General features: G+C 35.2%; 1 protein-coding gene across 5 annotated transcripts in view; it reads right to left on the bottom strand.

Moving 5' to 3' along the window:
• The window catches only part of usta (uronyl 2-sulfotransferase a), a 118858-nt gene that overhangs the window by 36983 nt on the left and 58339 nt on the right, over positions 1-23536 (bottom strand). For 3 of the 5 annotated variants that reach the window (XM_009294731.4, NM_001032729.1, XM_073932605.1), the window contains 1 exon segment: positions 418-461. In XM_009294731.4, the coding sequence (XP_009293006.1) occupies positions 418-461 (44 nt within the window). 5 annotated transcript variants of the gene reach the window in all.

The raw sequence follows: 23536 nt of genomic DNA on the forward strand, positions 1-23536 counted from the left end.
AACATAGAGAGTCAAGGACTATCACTTTGATTTTTTTAACAGAAATAACATTTTTCCAGGCTGTAGTGTAAAATGGCTATTAATAAAATGTCCTTCATACTCTACCACTCAACCTTCCTGTTTTAACAGGAAATACATCCACATAGGACACAAAACCACATTCTTCAAACCATTTTATTGGGTTGTTAAATGTGAATGTGTGGCTGAATGTAGCTTTGTGTGGTGTCTCTTTCTCTTTGTATGTGTGTGTGTGTTTGTGTGTGTGTGTGTGTGTGTGTGTGTATGAGAGAACTTCCAGTCACTGTCAAATCTGAGGAAATGAGTCTACAATGAACACTAAATCCTGAACTGATTTCCTGTACAGTGAGAAGGCCAGAGAAACAGGACAATTGAAAAAAAAAAAAAACAACAACTCACCCTCGGTGTAGGAGGCCCGTGGTCGTCAACAAAAGTGGATTCTCCTGTGAAGAAAATTGAATGTCAGATTGAGCTGATTACAGAAAACATCTGTTATTTAGTAAATCATGAGCTTAGAGAGAAATGCAGACAAAACAAAACTAAACTCATTTAAAAAAAAAACTCTTCATTCCAGCAGTTTGACAGTCTTTTGGCTTGCTTTGATGATTTGCATTTGTGCTTTTTGCTAGTATTTTTTCAATACTTTAGTATTTTTTGATAACTCAGTTTTTTGATATTGTTTGAACTGTGTTGTTGTTGTTGTTGTTTGAATTTTGTTGCTGTCTTTTCTTACTCTTGTGTTAGCATTTTTCCCTACCCTCGTGTTTGTCATTGAGGTTAGAAAGGCTGGTTAGTAAGTAAGTCACGTGACATACATCTCAATACGTAGGATTACAAATGTCTAGAGATACTCTAGGTAAAAGGGTGTGCGCCAACCTTTGTATTTTTTGCTACATAGTTAGTGTAGATAAGGTAGGACCAGTGGTGTAGTCCTTGTTATATGCACATATACTCAGTATGCCTACTTTTTTCCACGAGCTGTTTGAGTATCACAACTTCTGAGGATCAATAGCGTATACCCTCGGTACACTCACTTGTTTTGGTTATTAGACTTCCCTAATTGATGTGTATTCGTGTTTCCTTTAACGGTCTACCAAATGTATTTTTTACCGTGCATCTTAATCTGTTGCAATAGGTGCATTTGTTTCATTTGCGCCATTCCCTGCTCCCTGACAACCGCAGCAGCTGTGAGAACATTTCGTGAGAATTTTCCGAAGATCACAACAAATCAGCTGATGTATTGCTGAAACTTTCAAGTAAAATTAAAAAAACAGCATGGGTGCTCCTTAGCACTCCTATATTTCCATTCGGCCTCCCTAAAACTTTAGCGATTACATCATGAACTGTACATCTCTCGATAACCGCCACAGTACCCTTTAAATTTGATATAAAACTGGTGGCAGATTTCCGCTCTGTTTTCAACTCGTTTTCCATTTAGTCAGCAAACCACAGCTGTGCAGACCATACGCACAAGGTGTGTTTATCAATAGATTGTTGGAATATCTGCATAATATAATGTATATATACTTGGGCTCATATACATTTAAATACAGCTCGATATTATTAGCCAATCTTCGGGTCTGCTGAGGTCACTATTAGCTAAGCATAATTGAATTGGTATTAAAATGAATAAATTTGTTTAAATATTGATAAATGGATAGTTCACCCAAAAAAATTTTTTTGCTTTACTTGTTCCTAACCGGTTTGTCTTTTTAAAATGTTTTTATTATTCTGTTGAACACAAAAGAAGATATTTCGAAGAAAGCTGGACACTTGTAAACATTGACTTTCACAGTTTTTGTTTTTTTCTTCTGTGGAAGTCAATAGATAGAAGTCAATTGATGTTTAATATATATATATATATATATATATATATATATATATATATATATATATATATATATATATAGGTAATAAATCAAAGAAACATTGACTTTCATCGTTTCTTTGCCTACTTTAAAAATTTGGAATGGGTGGGTAATAGTACACCACCTTTTTTAAGGACTACACCACTGGGTAGGACGTCAATGATGTTGAATATTTATTTATTTTATAACTTTTGTTTACTAGATTAGATTAGAGGGGATTGTTTTTGAATATTAGTAGGACTCTTTTGGTTTTGATTGGTTCTTTACTTTAGCGCCACCCATAGCCAGTCTTTCAAAAAATTCAGTTCATTGTTTCTAAAATTGTCAATATTGTAAATAACTCACTGTTTCACCATCCCCACTTGTAAATAAATCACTATTATTTTATAGACAAGTTACTATTGTCCATCCTTTCTTTGTAGCACAATTTTAGTTAGAGTTTCTGTTTCAACCAAATCCTCAGTTCAAGTATGCAACCTTACTCCCCTAGACTATCCAGGGCAAATAACTGTTCAGTCAAATGAGTAACTGTATGATGCTTTTATAGTGACTTACCGCTTGATTTCATCATGTTTAATACAACAGCTCAAACACTTAATGTATGACCACGAAATGCAGCAGAATGACTTGCATCCAGAACTCTTAATTTCACACAATCCTATTAGACTGGCTAGATTTCGTCCAAAAAAATGATTTAAACTCAGCAACACGTGTCTGCACCTTAAGATAAGACTTTCTTTTGCGTCACAATCAAGAAAGGTCATAGCTCAGTCATAGCTCATACTGACATTAGGATCAGTGAAACAATATTTTCATTTGCAGAATGAGGTACACTGTGCCTTTAAAGCTATCTGTTATGATCTGTCTGTGTCTGTCTACTGAATAAATAAGTCATCTAGCAACACAGAGTTGCAATAATTCTCAGCCTATCTTCAACTTTCTCAGTGTGAGGCTGAGCAAAAAGAATGAGATATTCACAAACATAGATCGATGATTTCTCATACACAGAGCAAAAAGTCATAAATCACCAATAGTTTTGGCAAAGATAAATCACAATCAAACTGACGGTGACTTGCAGAGCGCAAACTATCAAAGGGAATTTATTGTTGTTGAATGTACTGTCCAACAACACCCTAATATATTGTTGTGTAAGATACTTTTGTATAATATACAGTACTTGAATGTATTGTCCCTCATTGATAATATAAAAAAATTACAACTTTGAAAATGTGACAGAATAAGCAAGCAATCTATAAGTAAAAACACTATCAAGGCAGAATTCCTGCATATAAGAAAATATTCTTTAGGCCTTTAATTCTAACCAAAACGTATTTGAACAAAAAAGCAATAAAACAGAATAAATCACAATTTAAAGTAACTTATTTTAATATATTTTAAAAGTAGTTAATTCTGGTGATGGAAAAACTAAATCATCACTCACAATTACTCCAGTCTCTAGTGTCTCATCATCCTTCATCTGATTTAGTGCTCCTAGCAACATTTTTATCATTGCTGAAAACACTTGTGCAATTTAATACTGTGTAACCAGTTTTTAAGTTCTTTTGATTATTAGAAAGCATTTATTGGAGATATTAATATTTCAAAACAAATTTTCTGCTCTTTTTTTACTGACCTAAACTGACAAACTAACTGCCCTAAAATATTTAAGCAATGTCAGGGGGACGTGTTTGCATTATCCATCAGGAGACATCAAGTTCCTCATTTAGCGGCTGCTGGCAGCCCTGAGATCTTGTTAATGGGGTCATATGTCTTCAAACATGTTCACTATGCGAACACTACATTCATGTGCACTTATGTGCTGCTGACATACAAGACATGTGAAGTTATTATACAGCGAGTGCTTGTCAGGTTAAAAATAAACCTTGAAGGAAATTGTGTTTTAATACACATGTACCATTCTTGAATTAGGTTGATTTGTAATGTAGTAAAGTATGTTGTTTTGTAGGCTGAAGCCCAAAGAATACTTTCTTTTATCAGTTAAATGTTCTAAACTATTTGAACAAATAACAGGTAATGATGCATGATATAACAGCAGCCGTATTAGCATCAGCTCATAAATGCTTATTGAATAAATTATTTACAAGAGTCGTTATTTGATACATGGATATTAGTTACAAGATAAGTTTTTAAAACTCAGATAATATAATATTAAGTATAATATACTGCATTTTATAATTATTATAGCAAACAAAGAAACATGCACTCTAATTTATCCATGTCTTTGTACCTATTTAACATAGGGTGAGTCTCAATTAGCTCCTTTGTTTAGTAGTCAGGGCACTGATCAGGGAGTTTCAGTCCACTGAAACTTTTGCTCCTTGAAAAGTCCCATAATGCACTGCAAAAAAATCAGAGAGCATCAATAGTAATTATGTTCATTTAAAGTCTCTGTGAACCAGACGTCTTTGACAATTTTATTTTAGTATGCTGATGTGCTTCTAACTGAAATGGAATATTAAGTAGGGAGCAGGTTTTCTTTTTCTGCATTATTCACTTAGTAGCAAACTAATGGTAAGAAGGGCATAGTTAAGAATACTGGCTAAAGCTGTCAAACTGATGTCAACAGAGAAGTACTGCCACTCCAAACATGGAAACAATAGGCCAGACTTTGATTGAAGATTATCAAAAAATCTATTATTCATTAATTCATTTTAAACCGCCAACTTATCCAGAATATGTTTTACACTGCAGATACCCTTCCAGCCGCAACTGGGAAACTGGAAACTGGGAAACACCCATATACTCTTGCATTCATACAAAAACATTACGGCCAATTTAGTTTATTCAATTCACCTGTACCGCATGTCTTTGGACTGTGGGGTAAATCGGAGCACCAGGAGGAAACCCACATGAACACAGGGAGAAATACTAACTGACCCAGCCGGGGCTCGAACCACCAACCTTTTTGCTGTGAGGTATTTGTGCTAATAAAAAATAAATAATTTTCACACATCCATCATATATATATTTTTTTGTTTTAACAATCCATCATCTTTTTATCTTTAACCATAAATAAACAAGGTTAGAGAGGTACAGAACAATATAGCAAACATGTTTAAATGAGAAAAGATTGCAATATTGCTGGTATATATAACAATTAAACTATTTACCTATATTGAACTTTTAGAAAATGATTGTGTTATATAAATTCCAGATTTGATGATGTATGTCAAAGACATTCTCAGGTCATGCTCAGTGTCCTAATGTCTAGTGAATTAAACTCACTGCTGTCCTTATCAGTGTCTGAATTGGTGTACAAGACCTGCTGATTCTCGATCTCAGGAATTAGGAAGCTAACAAAGATGCACCCATAGAGTTTTTTTATTTTCTAGGGCCCTCATACTAGGACTGCACGAATAATCAAAAAATGATCATGATCTCGATTCAACCCCCTAGACCATCCTAATCCAGCATTTCTACGATTCAGCCAATTATATTTTCAGGGTCAAAAAGGCAGTCGCATAAGTCTTCACATTGTTTCTCAACAACTTGGACACCTCAAAATGGTGTTGAAAGAGTCACACACTGTATTTATGAGGTATAATTCACCCAAAAATTTAATTTCTGTCTTCATGTCATGAAGCTGTTACCACAGAGAGGGTGGGTGTGTGGCTGTGAATGAAGTCTACTTTAGTGAACAGAACCTGCATAGGCTGTGAATAACAAGTAATACAGTTGTAAATAATGTTCAGTTTGTGGCACAAAGCAAATGTTTAGGAGCCCTGCCGGAATTACGAACCGCACTCGGCAGTGAAAAATGAAACTGAAAGCACACAGATCATTTAAATAATCATATCGCATTTTAGAGTTATGATTGAGACAAGCATAAGATGTTTTTCTTTAATAGCGAACACACAGTGTTGTGCATGAATGTTTAAGTGTCAGTATAACTACTCTAGCCTATATAATGTTGAATATAATTAAAGAAGGAATCTAATAATAATAATAATAATAATAATGATAATAATAATAACAATAATAATAATAGATAATAATGTCTTTTTTTAGCAGTGTTAAAAAAACTGACCAAGAGCAGTTTAAAGCCTATTCAAGTCCACCATTGCAGGTCTGTACAAAATTTAGCATTTTAACCAACAGTAGACCTACATGTAATATTATTATTGTTGTTTTACCATAAGTTTGAGAAATAACAATAATAATATTCTTTGATTTTTAAACCTGTTTTAGAATTATGCTACAGCTTTGTAGAAATAATCCGTCAGAATCTTCTGATTTATTTTCCAGCAACATAGCAAACTAGAATTCAAATAACTTGTGTTTTAACAACAAATGATACAGCTGAGGTACAGTATGCAACTATAAACCTAAACAACTGCCATGTTTCCATCCATGGATACTAATAAAATTCATGCGCAAAACTGGAATATAACACAAAACATGTGTGAATAAAGCAGCGTTTCCATCCAACGAGTCAAAAAGAACAAAATCGTCATATCCTGGCGCCAAATATCAAAAGTAAAAAAGAGAATTTGCTTGAGAAATAACAATATAATAGTCTGCGCATATTAATCTTTATTTTACATTTACAGAAATGTGAGGAAATCGTGATCGTTAAGCAAAAAATAAAAATAAATTGTGATTCTTATTTTAGCCAGAATCGTGCAGGCCTACCTCATTAAAGTGCCTATCTTCAGTAGTTTGTTGTTTTTCCTGTTCTTTTCACTTATTTTCCAACTGTGAAAGAACAGTCCAGCTCAGTGTTGCCACCTTGTGTGCACAAAACAACTAAAAGGTGAACTGCATGTTGAATGCATGTGAAGTGAACTGTATAATGCATCTATCTGTACAATGTAAATGACATAAAAAAAAATCAACAACAAGCAAAAAAATGCCAGTATACACAAACAAAGCTTGTACCTAAAAAACAAATAATTTTTTAATTTGACGATGAAGCTCTAAAGCGTATGAAATCCATGCTAAACTGCTTTTAAAACTGCCCTCCAAGGCCTCAGATTGACCCTATCCTAAAATGTGCTTGTCAGTACTATCAGGATTATCCAGTTATTGGGGGGTTTCCTTCATTATCCACCGACAGCCCCAGTGCCCTGCTTACCCCCCACAATGTCACCCTTGGTACATGCTTTGGTCTGCATCTCACTTCACCTGATATTGGACCTTCGTAACCCCTTAGAGCCAATTAGCACCTCCACTAATTACCCATCCTGACTGCAGTCATATGGGGTCAGATTCCCAGACTCCAAGAAGAGTCATTCAGGTCGCCAGGCTTGGAAATAATTGGAGGCCAAATCAGCAGAAATGAAAAACATAAACAGAGGACTTCTGCAATCATTAGCGGGGGCCAGTCGCATAAAACAGAGAGAAGGCGAAGGCTGGAAACAAATCAAACAGCATTTGTCAACTTTGTTCATGGGTTGTGTTGCAGCCAGTTCAAAGCTTGCTTTCCTTACGAGAGGATCATTAATAACATGCAATTAAAGACACAAAAAGCTCATAATTACATTGATGGAAAAACCCACTAAATTGGAATTCTCACAAACACTAAAGTCCCCAGCAGGAGCACTGAAAAAAAAAATCAATCGTTTTTGCTCAACAGAAGTGTTTTCGTCTTTCACAAAGCAAAACATTTTAGAATACAGCTGGCCTGGCTTTGGAATGCTGTTGTTTGTGTCGGAATGCCATAAACGTACACTTTCGGCATGCAATGTTTAATTAGAGTTATGAAATTGGTGACTCTGTAAAGTATGGTTTGTTGATGAGGAGAGCCAGAAATACTCCAGAGGCAGAGCAGGAAGCCACACAGGGTCGACGTCTCGGTTGTGAGGTAGTGCGAAACACAAAGGCCGCTGGCTATTTTCATCCAGTCTCATTTTAACATCACATCCTGTAATAATCTGTGACCGCAGGTTGAATATTCGAGATGTTTAAGCACCAAAGGACCTTCTGAACATGAAGATTAAAGCATCTGGCTCGAACGCAACATTCTTGCAAAATCAAAGCCTGATTCGATCTGATTTTAGGCAACAAGCAAGTAAATTCGTCCTAAGCAGTCTGCATGAAACTGCTGTCAGTATGTAATATATGTATCAACTTCTATTAAAATGTGTAATATGTTTTATCACATATTCTCTTCACAAATATGTGCATGCTCTCTGTTAAAAACTAGAATATACTATTCTTCATATTTGCCATGTCAATTGTTTATATTGAACATATATTATATAGAAAAAAAATCAGCACAGAAATGCTACCTATTATGCGCTAAACTTTTGCGATTTTTAATCACACCATAAAATTTATAATAAAAATAACACCAAACAGACCTGCAGGCTAGAATTGAAAGCCTTTTTACCACATCAAATTCATTGCTACATTTAAAGTGTCCTTATTTAATGTGGTCGCTTTAAATTTCCAAATTAATTTTAGAATTATTCCATGGCTTTGTAGAAATAATCTGTCAGAGTCTTCTGTTTTTTGCTGTTGCAACATAGCAAACTAAAATTAAAGCAACTTGTGTTTCAACTACAAATGGTACAGCTGAGGTATGCACCTGTGAACCTATAGCTGTTTCCATCCAAAGATGCGAATTAAATTTATGCGCAAAATCGTAATTTCCCTATTAACTGGCGCCAAATATCAAAAGTAAAAAATTAATCTTTTCTTTATTTAATAAATGACTTGTGCCTCAGAAGACAATGCAGACACGCAATGAACACGTGGTGGCATTTGAAGGCGTGAGACACGGAGCACAGACGCTCTTTACAATTCTGGAGGTAATTAATAATATAATATCACTAACACTGAGATGGTTAAGGCGTTTTAGAATGACCAAAACAACAGTTCAGGGGCCTCATGTACGAAGACTTGCGTGGAAATCATACTAAAACATTGCGTACGCACAAAGCTGTAAATGTTCGTACGCAGAAAAAAATTCAGATGTATGAAACACTGCGTACGCCGAATCTCACGCATATTCTTTTGTACATCCAATTCATTTGTACATCGTGCATGTTGCGTGAAACTGAGCGCAACATGCACGAGCACAAAACTCCTTTTTATTTCCCCGCTACATATCATATTTTGCCTACTATTTATCACGAGAAAGACAAATAGGAATCATTAATAAGTCTGTGCATCATATTTTATTTGCACATTTATTGAATGGAAATGTTTCTGATTCACGGATGCAAATTTATCTTCAGGTGGTGTCTTTATAGCAATGTGCGTGCGGTAGATCGCTCCCATTACAATGGGAAAACAGGCGACTGCTGCAAATTGCGCTTTAATGTTTGGCTGGTCAACTGTATGGTATGGAAATCTTATTTACCTGCTAGATGAACCCTTCTCATATAGCTGCCATTGCAAGGCTCAAAGACACTTTGTAGGGTGCAATTTAACACAACTGCCTCTAAAAGTCGCCAATGGAAATAAAACAGACAGGCACAAAAAATGTGCGTACGCCAGCCATAAAGCTTGTGGAGCTGCGCACATTCCCACGTTCAGTTCATCGTTAGTAAATCCAAACGTGAGCTATTCTGAGCGTGAAACCTGGCGTACGCAAAGTTTTTGTGCGTACGCAGCGTTGATGCACGAGGCCCCAGATGTTTTAGAATGCGGTCAGCCTGCTGGTTTGTCTATTCACATACATTTTAATCATCACATGATCTTTTATAACAAAATCACATGACCTTTTTTAATGTGCATACTGGAATTTGTTCGGTAAAATTGTTTCCATCGTAGTTTATATGCATCTTTTCTTATGGAATAAAAAAGTTTATCTTACTTAGATATCAGCATACGCTTTTATGCGCAATTTTAAAATTGATTCGCGTATTGGCATTTCCATCAACTGTTTTTTTATGCACATATCTAAAATGTGCATAAAAATAGGTGAATGGAAACATAGCTAATCTAACTCAGTCATGAATGTTTTTTTAAAAAAGGTTTACTTTTTTGCCAAGTTTATTTTAGACACAGACTTGTTTTTTAATGTTCTCAGTGGGACCAAGTCAAATTTGCATGTCCAAGTTATATAAAAATACCATTTGTTTTACTGAGACAATTGAAATTTACTCTGCAATAGTTTGTTTCAAGTAAATTTTACCCTCTTTGGCTTTTATGCAAAATTTGTCATACCTTTTTTATTGGGTTTAACAATGCAATTATATTAATAACACAATATTTGATCACATCAAGTAAAATAATTAACAAAAGGGAAAAAATACATTTTCAATGAAATAAAAAAAAATTCTATTAAATTCATGAGTATGTCTATATCGCTTTTACAATGTAGATTGTGTCAAAGCAGCTTAACATAGAAACTCTTGTAAATTGAAACTGTGTCAGTCCAGTTTTCAGAGTGGATGTTTTTAGTTCAGTTCAGTGTGGTTTAAATTTCACCACTGTAATTCCAAACACTGAAGACAAAATCCATCGATGCACAGCTACACAAGTCCCAAACCAAGCAGGACAGTGCGCGACAGTGACGAGGAACAAACTTCATCAGTTGACGAAAGTAAAAGAAAAGTTTTTACACTTTTTTTAATATAAACATTTTGTAATGTATTAATTAAACAGTTTAAGTCACAAAGAAAATTCAGCAAAATATGTAATTTAAAAGAAAAATTACATTTGTGAATATAATATTTACCCATTAAAATCAATAAATTGCCTATAAATTCTATTTTATGTTTGCCATGAGAAAAGTAACAAATTATATCATCACACATGGAAAAATCTATGTTAAACTTATCTTTTGATGTGAAAAAAACGTCCTGAAAGGTTTTACCTAAGTCAAACCAAAACACTTTAACGTGGGCAATTGACAAAAAGATGATCAATAGATTTGATACTTGAATCTGTCAAACTTAGGTTTGTGAATGAAGACTGGAAATACTAATGACTCATTACAGCACGTTTAAAATCCTTCTTTATTTATAAGCCAATAAAATAATTGATTGTGTGCTCTGATCTTTGAAACTTTTCAAATTTTTACATTCACAAACAGTAGTGATGCACAAACGTAAGAAAGTACTATCTTTTAAAACATTTTTATTAACTTTATCAACAGAATGCATCTGTTTTTCTGTCCTAAATAAGCTCCAGCTGATCAAATCATATGGTCTACTTGCTTCAGGAGGGAACAGCCAGAACTACACGCTTGAACTACAACCTTACAAAAGTCTCCATTGATCTCACTGTCTCACCTCCACCATACTCCATATAGTACGAGCTTTAGTGGGTGTGTGACAGACAGGCTGACAGCACACTTATGAACAGTCACACTTCTGATGGAGGAAACACTAACACACCAAGAACATATGGCTCAGGGTCACAGCCAGGGTCCTGAAATAAATGACATCAGTCTGGTTAAACACACCCTGTATAACTAACATTTTATTTTATTTCAGACACCATATTCAGCTCCCTCAGAGTATAAGGCAATGTGCATGTTTCTTATTCTGTGTGGCGACATGAGCACTCGTGGCCATATGTGGTCGGCCTTCAGTCAAACCTTTGATTTAGCATGTAGGAGCGGCCCGACATTAAGCCCATCAGGCTAATGACAGTGGGGGGTTTAAGAGTCTCCACCCGGGACTGTTATTCTATAGGTCTGATGCCGTTACCACCTGCCAAGTGTGGCAGAGCTGGTGGACATCTGCTTTCCTTTTTTATAAATAATTGCTATGTGTTGTTGTTTTAGGAACCATCACTAAGTGAGGTCTACGTCCTTGAAGTAGCACTGAAAGCTGTGTCAGGATTTATAAGGTGTCTTGTGTCTAATGTTAGCATAAGCAGCACCATTGATTTAAAAAGCCTCTATTATGCATAAAAAAATGTCATATTTTGATTTTGGGGGTCTCCAACAACAGTCTGATTTGCATTCAAGGTCAAAAAACACTTTCATTGTCTTAATATGCATTCATTTTTACCTAATTATCCTAACGACTCCAATATGATTTGTTCAGCAAATCATTTGTTCTCAAATCCCTCCTTAGGGCGATGCTAATCTGAGCTGATTGGTCCAATGATCCAGTCTATAGCGATTGGTCGACTGGGTTAAGTGTGAGATAGTGAGTAGTCAAGAGTGGAGAGTGTATGTGTGAGCCTAATGCAGGAGTGCATTAAAGCAATGCAGTTTAACACTAGCATATTACTCTATTCTTAACCCTGACACACATTCAGTATTAATCCACACAGTGGCAAATCTGAACTATTTTGAAACTTGACTGCTGCACGTGTATAGGAACAGCTAACGGTGGCCATAGCAACCACAAGCGGCAGTGGATCGCGAGCTCACAAATGGATTTAAACCCGTAAACAAAGCAGCAGGCATCACGTTTTCAACGTGGCTTTAGACGCCATATGAGAATATAAAAAGTTAACCAGATACAGTACAAGCAGTTACAAGTAACAAAACATGATTAAATACAGAATTTGTAAGCTAGAGAAAACAAGGAGGCACCATTTTAATTGCACTTAAGTAACTTACACTTGTGAAATGGGGGAAGAAACTGATTTATGAACTGTGTACTGTAAGGTTCCTGTCAAGCTCTGACAAATTCCCATACTGTACATCAATAGTCTTTTCTGTTCCTTCCTTTAACAAACGGCCGATGAATCTCTCATTGTAAACGTGTAGATTGTTGAAGCACCTTATCAAAAAAATGATGGGAACACAGCAGAAGGCTGGGGCTATAGTGCTGAGGTATTTTTGCCAAAATAAACTTCAACCACTGACTCTTCACAGCCTCATCTTTGAGAAGGGAAAATAACACTAACTTTTGCTCGCTCGATCATCTACACGACTTGATTCAACTGGGATCTGCTACAGTGTTTGTCTTCGTTTTCTTTCTACAGTGTTGTGGTCGGGGCTGGGGGTTTCAATTTCTGTGCGAGTCTGCGCGCACAACAAATGGGCAGGGCTTGAGATTTAAACTTTCAGATTTAAACCTCGGCTGGATATTTTACTTCACTTAGGGCTGTGTTACACATTGCATGGAAGGTAATTTTCAAAAACCCATAATAGGAGCTCTTTCAATTCTTGTGATTTATTCGAGAGGGTTTGATTCATCATTATGTCACAAAAAGCTAGAGTTTCAGGCTTTCATATTTAAACTACATAAAATAGTTTAGTGTAGTTTCTGGAAACAACCCTTCTGGGCATTATTTAGCTTTGCCTACTGTTTATACTCCATCAGGACAGCAGCTAATGACTTGGATTTTATGAATCAGCAATGAATTCAGCTTAAAAACTTCTGTATTGTTCCACTGAAGAAAATAAGTTACATAAACCTTGGATTGTCTAAGGGTGAGCGAATTAAAAGGAAATTTACATGTTTCTGTGATGTATCCCCTTTAAACTGTAGTCTTTTAAGACTGATAAAAACTGACTGGTTTCACGCATGCATGCAAACACACACTTTATCTTTATGGGGACTTCCCACAGATGTTTATAATGTACAGAGTATACTGTATATTCTTTCTATGAGCTGTTTTCCACATGGGGACCAAAAAAGTACCCACAAGGCCAACATTTACTGGTGTACCTAGGAATGTGGGACCCCACAATGTAAGGAATACAAAGAACACGCACACATACACAATATATATATATATATATATATATATATATATATATATATATATATATATATATATATATATATATATATATATATATATACATATATATATACATATATATACATACATACATACATACATACATACATACATACATATATATATATATATATATACATACATACATATATATATATATATATATATATATATATATATATATATATATATATATATATATATATATATATATATACATATATATATATATGTATATAATTGCATAAAAATAAGGATGACTGTTGCATAAAAATAAACATGGTTTTTATTGCACATGTATCTTCTTTGTAGTCATTGTCATGATAAATGTCAAACAATTGTATTTTAAAAAAAGAGGAAGTTAAACAGACATACAAACACAGAACAACTTCAGAAGGAAATGTTGTATAACAAAGAAAAGGGTCTTATTCAAGCTCATGATGTCAAATTCACTAAGTTTTTTTTTTTTCAGAAAATACTTATTCCAGACATGTTTAAACAAACAAGTACTATAACAAAAAGGGTCCCTCAAAATGAGGTTAAATTTCTTACACCAGTTATAGAAATCCCACTAAGGGTAAGAGAAAGTGGTTAGGGGTCAGAAAGAATCCAGGAGCATCTGGATTTCATGTGCGTTATTTCCTGTGGATCGACTATACTGTACATACTACATACCTCTGCCCACCTGATCCAGCCCTGGCCTTGCCTTACAGGAAATGTGCAGCTCTGTTGCCTCTCCTGACCTGAAATACTTCTCATACTAAACTAAATAAACCACACCAAATCACCAATTACTACTAGACCAGGAATATCAAAAACTGTCAATGTAAGATTTTAAAGCCCAAATTATTATTTTTTTATTTACTTTTTAGCTTTTTGGAATGTAAAGATCTGTTTAAGGTCACAAAATTGAGCTGAAATCTAAATTTGCTAAATATAGCAAAATGTTGCTAGAATTTATATTTAAAATAAGTACTGTAAATAAATGCATTCCCTGATCATCCAATTTATGTTTCTTTCTGTAAAAGAAACACTGTTTGTTGATTCAATCTCAAAAGTCATTTGAAGCACATTTTACTCAGTCTTCCCAAATACCGATGTCCATGCGTTTTATTTATTAAACACTGTGAAAACTAAAAAGATGAACAAACAAACCAAATGTTTCACACAAACACAACATAATTAAAAGGACATCCAAATAAATGAACTAATATACAAACAACATTTCCTATACCATGTTGGCCTGATAACCAGCAGTAGAAAAATCAGGAGCATTTAACGTGTGTCTGCATTGAGATCTCACCATGCATGTCTACACCAACTCTCACAGGTAAAATTAATCGAGGAGAATCATGTGACCTCCGATTCAAGCCAACAGGAAAAAAGGAAATGTGTAAAATAAACAAACCAATGCACATGCAAATAATGAAATCAGAAAAAAATTATATATATAAACAAAATACAAGCTGACCGATTAGTGTCAGACACAACAATCTATATCATATCATACCTACCCCTCTGTAAACGAAACTAATTATGATAAACAAATCTGAGCTTTCAAGTAAAGGAAGTAACCATTATTATTCAAATACAAACTGCAACATTACAAATTGTGAAGTTGAATAACTATTAACATCTATGCTAAATAATCTTTCAGATGGGGAGCTGGGGGCTGGGATGCACAAGAAAAGGAACCAAAAAGCCACTCTGGCGACATCCCGACATCCTTTTTTTTTTTTTTTTTTTAATAATCTCCTCACTGCTGCTAGCCACAACACTCATTTTCACGAGTATTGTTATTCTGACCGGAAGATGTGGATTCCTTCACTATTTACAATGGGCTCTGTGCTCTCGCTTTCCTGGTGTCTCTCATGTCCAGGTGACCATGAATCTTTTTTTCAGAGGATGACAAACAGAAAACCATTGCTGCAGCTCAAATACAATTTTATGGAAAAAAATAAAAAGCACTGCAGTGTTTGGGTGCGCTGTGTTTGACTCGGGTAATTACTCTGCCGTTAATACTAAAATTTGTATATTTCATACCAAGTGTAAAGCTGATTGGTAAGTCCAAACTGCATGAATCGCATTGTACTCATGGCATTCGTAAAAAATTCTGATGTTTTTCAACTAGGTGTACCTGGACAATGTACGCGCATTACGTGAGCGCCACTTGTACAAGTTGCGAACCTCCATTGGAAATGACAAACTTACACTAACCTAAACTTATCAAACTTACCTAAGCCTTCCTTCCAAGGCGCGCGCTCAGCAGCCACATTTTAATTTTAAAAAAATTTATCGTTATTGACAATGTTGTTCTATCAATAAATACTGATATCGATTTTATCACCCAGCCCTAACCTAAAGTTTGTATTTATCTAGTATGTATTGATCAAAGAATAATTTTGATTAGTGAGATTTGCTCTACAAAAACACCATACACAGCAAACTGCAAGCCTACACTTTAGCTCATATCACTCTTTAAAACAAATTAAGTTTTTAACGTGGACTTCCTTTTCACAGACATCCCCAGAGGTGCCATTCGAAAAGATAAACTGCTCTGAACCCCTGAGAAAGCAGTGTTGAATTGCAGCTTGAAACGGTTTTGCCTGCTCTTAGTGACAGGAAATATGCTAAATAAACCATCTAAAGGGAGATCCCATTCAGAGTTCTTCTGCAGATTTGCTCTAAATCAGACGTTTGCTGTTTTTATGACTTTGCAGAATAGCAACATTTGTAGTAAGTCATCAAATTCAAACACGTTCATGTGCTTTTCTCATCACTGCTGCCCACACAGTCCTCTTCTCTGGGGTCAGCCAAGCGCATCTGAGCACCTGGGATGAACCAGGAAGAGGCTGCTTAAAAAGAGTCCACTTGAATATGACCTTTGACATAGATATACGATTGTTTATAGCTGATATATATAGGCAGAAAACAAGCATAATTAGTAAGACGCTGGTTTACAAGCAGCTTAAGTTTAATAAAATAAACCTCAATGAATAAAACCATAATGAACTCCGACAAGAGACTCAATGACATTAACACAAATGACCAACACACATGCTAGTGTACTTATGCACATGGCTTACCAAGTAAAAACTGAAGGAAATGACCATGGGATTTGAGTAAGCTGTGGAGTATACTGACTGCCAACAGTTGTAAGTTTCTTTGACTGAATGAAACTGATCCATCCCCATAGACCACAGTTACTTTTACCAGTGCTACTTTCTTAGTCTTCAGAGTATTGAGATGCACAAAACAAGCTTGTGACATCCATAAACAACAAGGTTAAGAAGAAAAGCAGTGGTAAAATTGAGACATATGGTGAAAGTAAAAGCCGGAGGGTCTTTAATAAGCAACGACACACCAAGTTGGATTCTTAACATTGAGGTATTTTCATTTCAGCAAGTTGGCTGACAGTAAAAGGGAGGGTGTGGTGTTTATGCCTTTAAATTTGACTTTAAATAACATCTCCTTATGGTCAATGCACCCACAGTTTACAATGCACTGCCACTCATGCAGTGACACTTCCACAAGTGCTTCACTCAAGACACAATGGTGTAGTAATTTATCCATTGACCTCAAGTTTACTACTGTTCAAACTTCCCGTAACCCCTTACACTCCACTGCTGTGTTCTGCAATGTATGGCACAATGCTTTACTGGAATTGGCAGATGTTTCAAGAATCCGTTCAAAGTTATGTGGAAGGAGGAACTATTTTAAAAAAGTAGTGAATTCAGGTCCTAAAGCAAGCCAATTAGTAAGGAAAACATTGCATAAACGCAAGCATGATTGTCAAACATTGAACAACCCATAAATAAAGACTATGATAATGTTACAGTTACATAATCAACTAACAAACACATAAAGTAGTAAGTGTTATTTGTTGATGGCTTCAATCTACTCCGCGTTCAGTCTACTCAGCATTTAGAATAAGATCTGGACATGTCCTTTAACTAAATGCGATTTTCTTTTTTTTTTCTTTTTTGCATTTTGTTTAGTTTTTTCGGCAGAGGCTCTGTTGTCCCTTGATATATTTTATGATCAAATTTTCATCAAATCAAATATTCGAGGGGTTACATTTTGTGAATATTTTTTGGTGTTTGTCCACGCAGGTGTGTGTCACACTGATGTGGAAAGATTTAAACATTATATTCAATGGGATCATTCCCCACATAATAAATATATACTTAGTTAAAACATAAAAAAATTATTAAAGTTTAGTAGTTCAATTAATTTAGATTAAAAAAATCTTAGTAGATGATCTTAGTAATCTTTTTTTTCTTAGAAATTTTTTTTTTTACCTGGATTATCAGTAACAGACAAATATGATCAAGTTTTATTGAAATGTCTTAATGTCTTGTGTTTCACATATTAATTAAATCTGTAACTATCCCTCCAAATAAGATCATCAGTTAAAGAGAAATCCCTACAACAAATAGAACAGCCCAGTCTTTTAACTTATCGAAGTGCAGAGTGTAACAAAGTGAGAGCACACACAAAAAGACATTGTAAACATACACATGGAGCAATGGGCAGCTAATGCTTCCAGTGCCCCAGGAAGCAATTAGGGGTTAGGTGCCTTGGTCAGGATAATTTTTTTTATCTTGGTATCGAAGATGGAGAGAGAATGGGAATCAAACTAGCAACCTTGGGTTTCAAGTCCAACTATCTAACCATTAGTCCACACTGTGAATTTGGCCATTTTACTCTTTGTAAATTGTGATTCCAGATAGGGCTGTATGATTCTGGCTAAAATGAGAATCACTATTTCTCTTAAAATCAAGATCACGATTTTTTCACAATTCTGTAGATGCTCCTGCATTATACTCAACATTATATAGGCTAGAGTAGTTATACTAACCCAGTAAACGTTTAGAAATCATAATTCTAAAATGCGATATGATCATTTAAATGATGCACATGCTGGTTTTACTTTCCCTGATGATTGCGGCTTATATCATGGCTGCCATCACTTTGAGGAGAAAAAAACCTACATGGAAATCATACTTCCCACACGACTCCCACTCTCCCGACTCCCGACTCTTGCTCCGTGCAAGAAATCTGAACGTTATTTACAACTTTATTACCCGGTATTCAAAGCCTATGCAGGATCTGTTCGCTGACGTAGAGATCATTGGCAGGCACTCACGCGTTCTCTAAATAGTAAACAAACAGTAAGTCAACTCATACGTGATTTCACAGCCGTGAACACATCATTACATTAAGACAGAAATTTTGGGGTGAATTATACCTTATAAATAAAGTATGTGACACTTTTAACAACATTTGGAGTTGTCCATGTTGCTGTGCAGTGTTTATAAAATAATGTGAAGACTTGTGCAACCGCCTTTTCGCTTTTAGCTGAATCATAGAAAAGCTGAATTAAGGTCGTGTGTAGGGTCGAAACGCGGTCGCGATCTTTTTCCGATTAATCGTGCAGCTCTAATTCCAGATGTAGACTTCCTCTGACAAACCAAATTCACATCTGTAAATGAGATAGTGAGATGAATCAAATGTGCAAGATGAGAAAAACATATAAAATGTCAAGTCCAGAACAGTTAGATGTTAGATGACATTTCCTAAACACTTCCAGTTAAGTTCAGGTGCACATCTCTACTCAACTTTTCAGTTTCCCACAGTTTTGGGAGGCATGACAGACGCATATGGAATTGGCCATACATGTGCTGGAATCTGTGCATGTTGAACAGAGCCGTCATCAGAAACTCACTGGAGTACCAGCAAAAACATCAAGAGGCCATTCATACATCAAGTAAACCTGTCAACACTTGAAACTGTGATGTGATCCTGCAGGTCAACTGGGGTAGGTGTTCATACTTTAGTGTAATGCATATTTTCAGCCCAGCGTTGAACCCAGAATTAGATGGAATTTAGATGGCTTCATATTTGAAAAATAGCTTCTGATTGCTAGGAAAATGTAATGGTAGGATTGCTAAGATGGCAGTGATTAATCTCAATTTCCTAGTACTTAACATGTGACACAGACTTGTTGACAACCTCCTGAAGATGAAGAGCTGGACACAGCAGACATGACTCACTGTAACAATGCTAGAAAATTAGTATAGAAAAAAAGAAAGGAAAGATTGAGGGGGGAAAACATGGTTAGTGATAAAAAAGTGAGGATATATGTGTTATGTTCAGGGTTTGTGTCATTATTAGGGGCCAAGCACCGCAGGTGTGTAGGCACCTTTTGTTTCCATTGGTGTTGTTGTTCTTATTATTATTATTATTTAATACTTTCGGCAGATTTGAATGGCAGCCCATATAAACATATGCATGAAAGTGGTATAATTTGGCACAATGATAGAGGACAGTTTCAACATTAATCAGAGCAAACATGAAGTCTCAAAAGCCAACACTCCAGCGCCACCACTCCAAAGTTTTACTTACGTTTTTCTTTGGAACATTTGAAACGAATAGACTACAATCAAATTCTTTTTCCTCTCATTCCTTGGCCCATTTTTTTGCTATTTTGATTTTTTTGCAAAACTTATTTTATCAAACTCGTCCTAGGCTATTTATCACATTTGAATTCAAAATTGAATCACATGATCAAAATTCCGTTATTGTTTAACTTGTGAACAAAGTTAACATAGAATTTGCGAGAATAGACTTGAGGCGATATCTTCGTAACACACAAACCTATTCATGCCAAACTTGGGTGTGTGTTGTGACAACCATGGTCTGATATAATCTGAAGCATTTCGGCACACTTTTTTTCTTCACTCCTATCAGGTGAAGTTTTTTTTCACTCTCCACTGTCGCCACTGGCTCGCATGGTTCAGGATTGGTAGAGCTACGCATCGATGAATTTGCTCTTCAGTGTTTGAACTCTCAGTAATGATTTTAAATCACACTGAACTGAACTGAACTTAAACACTAAAAACTGAACTACACTGTTCCAGCTACTATGACCATTTATGTGAAGCTGCTTTGATACAATCTACATTGTAAAAGCGCTAAACAAATAAAGCTGAATTGAATTGAACTGCCCCCAAGTGGTCTAACAAATATGGCTTTATTATTATAACTTCTCAACCCTTTCTCCAAAATTCAAAAAAGTGGTCTCTTTACATCCAGTGGAGCATGCAGAGTCGGATGATGTCTAATTTTTCCAGGTCAGCCATTTTGTCCATAAGCCATTACATACTTCAAATGTATTCAAAAACTCATTGTTTCACTTTGTCCAATGCTCCTTACTAACCTTGTTGCTTTTGACCTGTGTACTGCTTTGCTCATTCTGCCTCTGAACTGCTTGGCCGCATAATTGCTGCTTGTACCTATTTTTTATTATAAGCATTATCATTATTTACCATAATTATTGATACCACTGTTACTGAGACCACAGAACATCATCACCAACTTCTGTATTATTTTTATTATTATTTTATTTATTTATTTATTTATTTTTTTTTTTATTAATGCTAAATACTACCAATATTATTCTGATTGTCATTGCTTACACTCATTTCTGTTGTTTTAATTTCTGTTCAATTGCTGTTTGTGTTCTGGGTTTACTGTATGTTGTATGTTTTGCACTCTTATTTAAAAAAATGGAAATTGTTGTGTTAATTTCCATACCTTTTATTTATATGCTATTTATATATTTATACTGTTAGAGCTTATAAATGTATATTTTTTTAGACGCATCCTCTCTCAAATGCAGTTGCTATTCAGTTGAATGGTCAGAATGTGCTAGTTACATAAAAACTGAGCCTGCAAGGAGTTGAGTATATGATCAATAGGACTTTACCCACCACACTGTTTAGACGATTGATTAAAGACAATGCCTTATCATCTTTTTATATGCCTGTATATAAACTAACCTCAAAGAACTGCCCTTTGAGCTACCAGAATGAAATCTTTTGTATTTCTTCAGTAATGTTTCATTTCTATTCTTGGAATAATTTTAATTCCAACACATGATGACCGAGTCTTCACTGATGTGGTGGTGGTTTGAATTTCGGTCACATATAGCCCAAAATCCCTCTTAGTAAGTGCCTCAACTCAACTTAATCATTTGTTATTAGCATGGGATGTTTAAGATTGTTATAAAGAGCTACTTCTGTGTCTGACACATCTGTATTCATTTATGTGTGAAATTATGAGTTTATCATCTATGATGCAAATCACAATTGCGTTAAACATTGGTTTTGCTAGTACAGATTTATCATCATATGGGGAATCTTCTACCCTGTTTTTGCAATGGCCTGTGGAGAGACTGTAAATGATTCAAATCCTTTTACAATATGGTCAGTTGTGGTTCAGAGGATGTGAGGTGTACCATGGGATACATATATTTAGCACATATGAAATGTTGCCTGTATTTCATATTACAGTTATGTCCTCTGTAGCTTACTGTGCACAGGACGAGATATGATGTTACACAGAGTTCAGCTGAAGTCTGTGATCTCACTGACACATCTATCTATATACACATCTATATATCTGAGGAGGCAATTCATGCTTCTAAAATACATCTTCAGTAGAAATCAAGGAGAAATACTGGAGCTCTTAAAATGATGGTTCTCTGAAAAGGCTCTGTTACCAGAGATGGGTTGTAGCTGGAAGGGCATTCGCTGCGTAAAAACTTGCTGAATAAGTTGGCGGTTCATTCCGCTGTGGCGACCCCAGATTAATAAAGGGACTAAGCCGACAAGAAAATGAATGAATGAATGAAAAGGCTCTGTTCGTTGGCTTATTTTAGATCAGAATATGATTTGAAGATGTTTTCAATTCAACAACATCATGTAAACAAACTCATAGAGGGAAAAGTCACCTAATGCCGCCCAGACACCACTAGATATTCAAAGACTTTGAATTGCTGTTCAGGGTATCAAAACATTGTTGTTTGCACATTACGTAAGAGATCATTAAGTGAGGGTCAAACGTTACATAGTATGGAAGACCCCAGGCAACAGTTTTGGGAAAACTTATTCAATTTCCAGTTGGGGAAATCCTACAAACTAAATTGATAATCCAGAAGAAGCTTGCAATTCAGACAAAGAAAAACTAAAGAATTTAAACAACATACCCTAAAACTTTGAAATACTAATATCTAAATATTAGCTTATAATACTAAATAATTAAGTATAATAGCTAATAATACAAAAAAAAAAAAAAAACACTTCACACCCAATACTTCAAGACTCTAAATTGGCGGACAGGAGTTTTACGTTATTTAGACTGCTTACAAATTCACAGATTGTGCACAATAGTTAAAATGATGAGCTCATTACTTACTATATTCAAACAAGATCTGATTTGCCTAAACTTTGAGGTTTTGACATTGACAAAACTGTGAGGCATGAGGATTCATTTCTCTTAACACTTTTTAATAGATTTTGTTTGTTTTGTAAAGTTTTTTTAATGCATGTGCCCAATTAAGTGAGTCGTGAGCCACTTGTTTTCTTTTCTTTGTTTTTTTTCTTCAGTTGCGCTACACCTTTTTCCAATGCTTTGAGGATAACACTGTTTTACTGATGTGCAGATCTAAACTTGAATAAAGTTGAACTCTCACTAGAACTGTCACGTTTCAATGTACTTTTACTATAACTGGTAATTTCTGTGCACTAGTCTTGAACCTACATCCAAACCTATCTTTAATCCATGTAGTAGGTAACCTTATTTAACCAGTACTTTCTTGGGTAAAATACAGTAAAGTGCAAGCCAAATTAATAATATAATCTGTTCATGCCCCAGTTAATGTCAAGTTTTGGAACTGGCTTTATTGTTTACTTTGTCTAAAAATGTGACTTTTTTTTTTCAAATTAGCTTGAATGAATTGGAAAAAATAAAAATAAAAATCCACAACATGTTTAATAGCTATATTTTCCTCTGAAATTAGATGGGTGCGTCCCAAAAACTACAAAGTTCATTCATGAAACACTAAGCATGTAGGCTGAGAGGTTTGCAGATACCCTCCTTCACCACAGCTCCACCTGTGTATAGATCTGCTGTGGAGGTTATATGTACAGTTGTCAGGATCAAAAATTATTCCAAGACTC

Source organism: Danio rerio, chromosome 20, assembly GCF_049306965.1.
Source record: "Danio rerio strain Tuebingen ecotype United States chromosome 20, GRCz12tu, whole genome shotgun sequence".
In the NCBI taxonomy this organism is placed as follows: Eukaryota; Metazoa; Chordata; class Actinopteri; order Cypriniformes; family Danionidae; genus Danio; species Danio rerio.